Source organism: Phascolarctos cinereus, unplaced genomic scaffold, assembly GCF_003287225.1.
Source record: "Phascolarctos cinereus isolate Bilbo 61053 unplaced genomic scaffold, phaCin_HiC Scaffold_726;HRSCAF=1367, whole genome shotgun sequence".
Classification (NCBI taxonomy): domain Eukaryota; kingdom Metazoa; phylum Chordata; class Mammalia; order Diprotodontia; family Phascolarctidae; genus Phascolarctos; species Phascolarctos cinereus.
Genome location: NW_027556098.1, coordinates 315,041,962 through 315,051,539, shown reverse-complemented (window position 1 = coordinate 315,051,539; position 9,578 = coordinate 315,041,962). Strand labels below are relative to the sequence as shown.

At 43.5% G+C, this 9,578-nt stretch overlaps 1 protein-coding gene across 3 annotated transcripts in view; it reads left to right on the top strand.

The window, feature by feature from the left end:
• The first annotated feature begins 4,034 nt into the window (after positions 1 to 4,034).
• PGM2L1 (phosphoglucomutase 2 like 1) overlaps positions 4,035 to 9,578 on the top strand; it is an 82,115-nt gene continuing 76,571 nt past the window's right edge. For 2 of the 3 annotated variants that reach the window (XM_020989578.2, XM_020989581.2), the window contains exon 1: positions 4,035 to 4,122. In XM_020989578.2, coding sequence (XP_020845237.1) covers positions 4,036 to 4,122 — 87 coding nt within the window. In that variant the 5' untranslated portion in view covers position 4,035. Of the gene's footprint in view, positions 4,123 to 8,201; positions 8,283 to 9,578 lie in introns of those variants that run through there. The other variant, XM_020989580.2, reaches the window with a different exon arrangement.

Sequence of the window (9,578 nt, the reverse complement as noted above, 5' to 3'; positions counted from 1 at the left end):
TGCCATTTGACTCACTTGTAATTTGGATTCTTCGGATGTCATGTGGCTATCTAGTGCCATTGGGAGAATATTAGTGTTAAGATGGGCTTTTACAGCAGTGAGTAACTTAGATTTGCTAAAAAACAAACACACACATACAAAAAAAAAGAAAAAACCCTAAACACAAACCTATCATTTCCCACAATGCACTGCAGCTTGATTTCTTCCTCTTATACTCAGTCGAGTTCATTGTCTTCAGTGCTTGTCAAAGATACATGTAACAATGTCCTCTTAACAGGCCTCCTAACCGCTGTGCTTTCCCCTCTAATTCACCTTTCATACCCCAGTCAGAGTAATCTTTCTTGCGCATAGATCTTTTCATGTCATTCCTTTGCTTAGAAATCTTCAGCAGCTCTCTACAGTTGACCAACTAAAATTCAGATTCTTTTGTGTGGCATTCGAAGCCCTTCATGATCTGGCAGGCCGGGTGTCTAGTCTTCTCTGTTATTGCTCTGCTCTATGCTCCAGTCAGAGATGTTAAACATGTGGCTCCTGAGCAGCATGTAGCTGGCAACATTCCCACATGTGGTCCCAAACCAGATTAAAATGTAATTGGGATACAGTTAACAAAATACATAAAAATATAATAAATCATAGATAATGTTATTGTGTGATTTCCTAAGTCAATATGTGACCACAGGGATCTTTATGTATGGTTTAGGGCCCCTCCCCACCATTTCTATTTGAGTTTGACATCACTGCATCTAGCCCACCCGGAAGACTTTCTGTCGCCAGAATATGCAAAGATTTCTGATTCTCTACTTATGTTCTCCCTATTCCCTAGGCCTGGAATGTCTTTCCTCCCTTTCTTGGCCTATTTCATTCCTGACATTCTTTAAAGCCCAACTGAAATGCTCCATCTGCAAGGAAGCCTCCCCAAACTTCCATTTTAGTAACTTCCTTTCCTCATCTCATCCCATAGAGCAATTTGCCCTTCTCTAATGCACTTAGCACGGAGGCACTTACCATGTCAGACTATAGATTAGAGCTGTCTCTGTTTATGTCTTTGCCTGCTTCTGGCCTATAAACTCCATGAGAGATAGGAAAGGGCTGCAGATTGCACCCATGACTTCACTGGTAGTGGTATTCATCAGGTGAGGAGACTTCCTGTCCCGATGAAGGTGGCATCTTCACTGCAACGTGCAGTCTTAGAGATTTGCCTGGAGCAGTGCTTCTTAAACTTTTTCCACTCATGACCCCTTTTCCTGTTTCCACAGTGTTCATTGGTGTTGCATGGCCTGAGGACACGGGCAGTGCAAAGTGCCATGTTGTGCGTTCAGAAAAGGCTGCAGTGAAGTTGCTCAATGCAACACAGGCAAGTGCTGCCACAAACACCTGGGATTCATTACGAGTTTGATTTTGAATTAATTTTTGGTCGTTGCATGTCCGGAAACTGTTGCCAAATGGGGTCGTGACCCACAGTTTAAGAAGTGCTGGCTTAGAACACTGAGGAGCCGCCGAATGACTTGCCTAAGGGCACGTGGTTGGTATGTGTTAGAGGCAAGGCTTACTCCCACCTCCCAGTTTCAAAGCCAGTTCTCTAACCATTACTGCAAGCTGCCTCTCATGAGGGTAGGAACCAAGTCATATCAATTGGATTTTCCCTTGTTCCTAGCATAGTGTTTTGCACACACTACGGATAGGTTCTTAAGAAATATCTGATGAATGAATGAGTGCATGGACTAATTCAATGGATTCCCTGTTCAAGTGCCTAATGTGGGCAGTATTTGGTTTTTGTATGCTTTGTCTTTCCAGCATAAAGGGATTGTGGTCTAGTTGGAAGGGCACTAGATTTGGAGTTAAATTACCCGAGTTTCAGTCTAGGCTCAGCTATTTACTGCTTGTCTGATCTTGGAAATCCTCTCTTCCCTCTGGACCTCAATTTCCCCTTCTGTAAAGTGATAGGGTTGGATTATATCATATCTTTGATCCCTTCCAGCTCTGATGTTCTGTTTTAAGGTTTCTACAATTTTGGCATTCTATGACTGATAATTACAGATTTCACTGAGGACTTTCTCTCGCTGTCTAATCCTGTCTTAATGCTTGTATTATGTCATTTGTTAATAATAATAATAATAATAATACCATTTCTATTTTTGCTTTAAAGTTTATAAGACACTTTACATATATTATCTTATTTGGTCTTCACAACAACCGTGTGAGGTATTAATATTATTGTCCCCATTCTACAGATGAAGAAATTGAGGCCAAGAGTAGTTAAGGGACTTGCCCTTAGTAAGTGCTAGTAAGTGATGGAAGGCAGAATTTAGACTTCAGTGTAATGGATTCCAAGTTTGGCATGGCATGCTAACCCACCTAACTGCTCCTAAGAGCAGATCCATTAGTACAAAATAATAAATAAGAAGGGAATGAAGAGAAGCAGTGTGGAGTAGTGGATGGAGCCTTAGAGTCAGAAAGACTTGGGGTTAAGTGCTGCCAATGCAAACTGAGGAATATAGATCAAGTCGCTTCAGCTCTTCTTTCCCCTAGGCAAATCTCAAACTATAAATTACAGATAAATTCTACATTAGTGGAAGGAGTTTTCACAACCTGTAGAGCTGCACTCAGGTCCAGGATTGATCCAAAGTGCACTCCCCCCAATCCCAGCTGAGGCTATCTCTGGGGAATGCTCCAGGTTGTTGGATTTAAAACAAACAAACATGTTTCATTACATATATTTGTGCGTATATTACCTAAGGGCAGCTAGAGCCAGAAGACCTGGGTTCAAGTGCCTTCTCCGATTCATACTGACCGCGCAATCATTTAACCTTCCTCTCAGGGCCCCAAGCAACTCTCTAAGATGTAGAACAGTTGTCGATCTTCATTGGAAGACGAACTTTCTTTATAGGAAGCTCCCTCCAGTGAACAAAAATTTCCCCTCTCCAATTTCCACTCCCCCCCCAAAAAAAAACCCCACACTCTGTCTAGGCATATTTACATGTACTGGAATGTAAACTCTTTGAGGGCAGAAACTGATTCGTTCTGGTTTTGCTTCTTTTTGCATCTCCAGCACCTAGCACAGTCCCTGGACAAAAAAAAAAAACCGGAGCTTAGAAAATTTTTATTGAATTGCACTGAAAGGAAGCCGAGGTAAGGGACGAAGGGAGGTCGCAACCCCGGCTCTAGCCCGCTTCGTCTACCTCGCACCAGGCGTGGCCCGGGAGGGAACCCGCTTCCACCACACTGCAACTGCACGCGACTCGGAATTGGAGCCCAGAAGGAGAAGCAGAGGCTGCCGGGAGTGGTAGTCCCTCTGGCCGTGCCTGAAGCGGCTTCCACCAAGGCCAGGGAAGAAAAAGAACGACATTTCCCATGAGACCTTGGGAGGCCTCTCCCTCTCCCCCAGCTCCTCCCCAGGCTCGTGCCCCGAAATCGGAGCTCGACGGGTGCCCTCGAATAGCGGGTCACGACCGGGTGCGGGAGGCAATCTCCTCCTGGGCGAAAGGAAGCGGAGAGACACAGGACGGGTCGGAGCGAGGGGAGGGCAGGAACCCTCTCCTTAACGACTCCTCTTCTCCCCCTCTCTGCTCCCTCGAGCACCGCGAAGGGAATCGAGGACGCGACTCGTTGCGGAGGCGCCGGGGGCGCGGGCGCGTGTCCGCGCGAGGGGGCGGGGTTGGGCCGGAGGTGGCGCGCGCGGGTGGGCGGGGCCTGGGCTGCGCGTGCGGCGGTACGACCCAGACATCTGAGGCCCGCTGTTGTTCCCGGCTCACGCCGCAGCCTCCGCGGCCACCGCCCCCGCCCCGACAGTTCGTCAGTGGGTCAGTCCGGGAGGGAGAGAGGGAGGAAGAGGAGCTGGGGAGCGGCCGGTGTCGCCGCGTCAGTTCCCCGAGCTCTGCCGCTGCGGCAGGTGCCCCAGCCGCCCGCTGCCGGGTGCCCTGCGGGGAGGCAGGGGCGCCCGCAGCCCGCTGAGCAGCCGCGCCGCCGCTCCCGCCGCTCCCTCCGCCCGCTCCGCCTCTGCAGTTGCAGCCATGGGGGACGGCGCCGGGGGGAGACATGAACTCTAACCTGCCTTGTGCCCCCTACCTCACCGGGGACCCGCAGCTGGACACGGCCGTGGGCCAGTGGCTCCGCTGGGACAAGGTGGGTATCGGCACGCCCCGCCTCTGCTCTTCCTCCTCCGACCCCCTCCAAAATACCCTCTGTTGCCCCCTCCCCCGCTGTACCTCCTAGTGCCCACCTCCTCTCACGTACCTCCTACCGCCCCTTCCTCGACTCTCAGGTACCCCACATCATCCCCTCCCGACCCCCAGGTACCCTCCATCGTCCCCCCCACGTAGCTCCTGTTAATTCCTTCTAGACTTTGTTACCCTTAGCATTTTCTGCCGACCCCCAAGTGCGCTCCATTGTGCCTCCCTTCCCGCGTTATCTCCTACCGCCCCTTTCTCGACTCTCGGTGCCTTCATGATCTCCTCCCGGCTCCTAGGTATTCTCCATTGCCACCTTCCATCTCTCTCCCAGGTATTGTCCTCCTCCTGACTCTCAGGTAACCCCCGTTTTCGCCTCCTCCCTCTTATGTACTCCTGATGCCCCCCTTCCCGACTTCCAAGTACCCCCATTTCCCGCTCCTGACTCCCAGGAACCTCTATTGCCCCTACCTCCTCACTCTGAGGTATCTCCTATTCCTACCCTTCCAATCCCCCATGTGTCTCCTATTTATTGCACCCCACTTCCCCGTTCACAAATACCCCTCGTCTCCCTTCCCGACTCCCAGGTATTCCCCATTAACTCCCTCCTACGGTCTCCCAAGGACCCCTCAATGTCCCCTCCTAACTCCCAAGGACCCCTGTTGCATCCTTCCTCTCGACTACCAAATAACCCTCTTTCTCTTGTTCCCTTTCCGAGTCTCAAATATCCTCCTATTCCATTTTAATACCCTCTTCTTTCTCTTGTCCTTATCCTCCGGCTTATTTCTCCTTGAATAAGACCCCACCCCACCCCACCCTCCTAGTTGTTCGCGTGGGGGTAGGGCGGAGGGCACAGTGGGCTGCAGAGAATAGAGGACACGCCTTTTGCCCCTCTGCGTGGGACATCTGCAGTCTCTCTCTTCGCAGTGCAGTGGATTAAAAAAAAAATCCTGTCATCCCTTACCAAAACATTCATTCTAAACCGTGTCCCTCATTCTATGATGCCTTTTCTACTTCTTTCTTCCACTGTATTTTCCCCAGTAACATTGAAAGTATTTTTGTGTGTGTGTTTAAGTGGGGGTGGGGGGAAGGTCCTTTGGGAAGAGACTGAAGGAGGCACATTTTTGGACAATTCTAACCGCTATTCCAGCTTAGTTCTCTTATCTTGTGTTACCATGTTTCATCACCAGGTAGTTCTTAATCTCTACTCCTCAGCCTCAGGTCCAGTTCTGTCAATAGTGTGAGTTTTCCTCATTCTTTTTCCTCTCTCCCTGGCTAGCAAATATTTATCAGACAGTATATTCACATTAACCTAAAAATATTACCATTCCCGGTTGGGGGGGTGGTGGTGACGCTTCTTATTCTAAGTATCCCTCCCTTGTTTTGAAGGGACCAGAATCAGGTTACAGAGAAATATATGGGATCCAGTATGTGAGAAAGCTATCATGTTAATTTGCAGATATTTCACATGTGGTCAGTGTTTCTCTAATTGAATTGAGCTTGGAAGAGGCTGATGATAGACCTAAAGCAGGATGTAAAGATCAGTAGACAGTGAGCTAGGACTAAGAGAAAAATTAATATTCTAGTAATCACTTTTGTTAGATAACTGAAAAGATTTTTTAAAAGGATTAGTCCAGATTACTTGGAATTGTTAACACCTAGCACCTAGTGCTTCAGTAAATGAAGAAAATGGGGAAAGTGTATCTGCTTTGTGTACTTTCACAAGGTCAAATGCTTTTGGGAAGTTTTATTCCTGTCTTCTAAGCATCTTCAGTTGTCCTGAATCAGAGCTAGCAAATCTGGTTCTTTCCTGTTGCCTAATGTGATCAGGCTTATGGATCATTTTTGGTGAAGTTAGGTGTGTGAAATTTGTGGGATGAAGTAATTGTGTAGAAAAACTTGCTTATTTCAAGCAGCTAGGTGGGGTGTAGTGGATAGAGTGCCAGACTCCAAGTCAGGGAGTCTTCAAGTCAACAAGGATTTATTAAGCACCCACTGTATGCCAGGCACTGAATTGAAATCTTGCCTCAAACACTTACCAGCTTTGTACAAATTATTTAACCTGTCTAATCCTCAGCTTCCCCATCTGTAAAATTGGGATAATAATAGCAACCACTTCACAGAATTGCTGGGAGGATGAAATGAGATGATAATATGTTAAGTGCTTTGCAAATCTTAAAATTACTTTATGAAGATTAGCAGTTATTATTACTATTATTATTATCTCAGGAAGGCTTAAGTGACTTAAATGTAATTTTCACCAGCATTTATTAAATGTTTATTGTGCAAGGTACTATGGCAGGCTACAAATGAAATGAAAATGACTAACGTTAAAGCACTTACAGTCTAAATGAGAGGAAAGGATCACGTAACAGATCTAAGATGTTACAGTGCAAACTATTAAAATATAGATATAAGAAAAAAACAATGACCAGTTCTTGAGTTGCTTCTTTTTTTGCATATCTTCTTGGCCAGTTACTTAATTGTAAGCAAAGACTAATGCTTGGTTAAAGTTGTAACCTTAGGGAAAGTGAGTTTGTAGCTTTGGGGTATGGAATTCAAACAGATTAATTTATTCATGAATATAATTAAGGAAAAAGGTTTTACCAAACAGTTAGCCTACTATATCACTCTTTTAAACAACTGAGTGTGAAATGTGTAATTAAGTACATATTGAGTACATCCTGTATGCAAGGCACTGTGCTGGGCTGTGTAAGAAATACAAAGATTTATAAGCATCTGTCTTCTAGAAATTTAATATTTAATTTTGGAGACAAGTGGTATACATGTAAAAAGTTCACCAATAACTGATCTTTAGGAGGGTTTTTCCTTTTTTTTCCTTTTTTTTTTACCTCGAAAGAGCCTTTAGAGACCATCTAGTCGTAGAAGAAATTAAAGCTTTGTTGTTGTTGAGCCATTTCAGTCACATCTGATTCTTCTTGATCTCGTTTGGGATTTTCTTGACAGAGATACTGGAGCAGTTTGTCATTTCCTTCTCCAGCTCCTTTTACAGATGAGCAACTGAGACAAATTCAGGAGTAAGTGACTTGCCCAGGGTCAAACAGCCAGTAAGTGTCTGAGGCTGGATTTGAACTCAGGAAGATGATTCTTCCTGACCCCAGGTCCAGCACTCTATCCACTATGCCACCTAGCTGCCCCAGTGAAAGCTTAGAAAGATTTTAAAAAACAACAAATTTAACCACGGTCATACAACTATTAAGTGGAAGAACTGGAATCTCTTTTTTTTTATTCTAGGCCAGGGTTCTTTGCACCAAGCCAAGAATTATCTAAAATTGTTCTCCTAAATTGGTCAGACTTTTTTATTTACCTGTTCTTGGCATTCAGGCAGTAAACTATAAGGACTGAGCGGAAAGAATATTCAGTTCAATGCAGTAGTTGTCTCAGTATCCTTGGCAACAATTTTTAAAAATAATTTTCTTTTTTCTAAAAAATAAAGTACACAAACATTTTATGAACCTTTTGTGAACTGATATTTTCTTTTTACAGAAGAAAAATGGAATTCTTTCTTTCAAAAATTCTTGGGGCAGAGATCCGGTCTTAGAGGTGGAAGGACCTGAGTTCAAATGTGGCCTCAGACACTTGACACTTAACCCCAATTGCCTCACTAAAAAAGAAGGCAAAAAAATTAAAAAAAAATTCTGTTCCTTCCATTTCTTCATCCTTTTATACTTTATAAGTCACTTTTTGTATCTCCAGGGCTTAGCACTGTACCTGGCAAATAATAATAATCATAAATAATAAAATAGGCACTTAATAAATGTTTATTGACTGACCTTTTATTTGAAAATCTTCTCTTTGAGAGGCATCATGGTGTCAAGAACTAGCACTTGGTATCAGAAGATTTGAGCTCAAGACAGTCTATGACATTAGCTTTTGTGATTTTGAGCAAGTCACATAACTTCTGTCAGTATTATTTTGCTCATGTGTGAAGTAAAGGTTACACTTGTGCCGCTTACATCACAATGTTGTGAGGCAAATGGCTTATAAACTTTAAAGTGCTGTGTAACTTGAGCTGATTTTATAAAGAGATGAAACTGTATCGATTTGCAACTATATGGTTTCAGCAGTTCCCTCGTCTCCCTCACCAGTTGCAAGGTAAAAGTACCAGTATCCTTGTGTCTTTTCTGTTTTGGGTATTTTTGACCCCTTGTTTCCTTTCCCAAAGCTTTTTGATTTTCCCCCAAACCCACCCCTGATTCCTTCCCTCACCTCTCTTGGATTTGTCTTACTGTCTCTTTGATCTAGAGTATAGATCTTCACTTGGGGTCTGTGAACTTCTTTTTAAACATAGATAGATAGATATAGACATAGCTGGAGAGTAGAGACTGAGAACTACCTGGTGAAAATCTTAGTAATGGAGAGCTACGTATTTCAGTATAATACATTTTCTTAGTAATCTTAATAATTGTGTTTTATGCATTGAAAAACATGATTTTGACAAGAAGTCCACAGGCTTTACCAGTCTGCCACGGCACAAAAGGACCATGATGTAAAAGAGATTAAGAACCCCTGGTCTAGAGGATTATTTTCCCTATTCTCGATATGCCTTTATTTTTAAAAAATCTATTTCAGGGGAGTAACTAATAAAACTTTATTTAGTATATACAGTATCTATATTTTTTGGTATCACAAAAGTGACTGTGGGATTACTACACAACAGTGTTAAGGATCTTCAGTTAATTTAGCTTTATCCTTCCTTGTGGGGAAGGTGCTTCTTTATTTTTCATGTAGATTTTCCAAGTCTAGTCTCAATTTTTGTTAGAGAAATTTTTCCTAAGTAGTTTGTTACATAGTTAGTAGCTGTCAACATTAACTGCTAATTAGTACTGAGGTTGCTGCCCTCTGGTTGAGAGTTACTGAACTGAATAGAGCAAATGATTAATGCTGTAGACCAAGTGCACACCAAAAAGATACTGTATTAAATCCTCTACTAGTGCTTTTAAGAAAACAAAAAATCTTTAAAATGTTCTTACCAACAGTGAAAAACTGGGACCAGTAATAACCATTGCCTTAAGAATATGTGAAAATTACCTTGCTGGGTCAATTCCCGTTATTCTCAGCTATTAAACTGCTGTAACTGTCTTTGAGCTTTCTAAGTAGAAAATATATTTCATTTGAATTGTTACAGCTCCTTCAGAAATTTTTCAACGAATACTTATTTTTCTTGATATATTTCTCAAGTTCTTAAGAGCAAAAGCTGAAGATTCTTTTTGTTTCTGAAGGAGAACTGAAGTGTATATTCATAGGATCATAGGTCTTAGAACTGGAAGGGACCTTGAGGTCATTAAGTCCAACTCCCTGCTTTCAGGCATGTAAAGTATTATTTTAATTTTACAGATGAAGCATCTTAACCAGAGAAGTTAAATAACTTTGCTAAGGTCACGCAGTAGT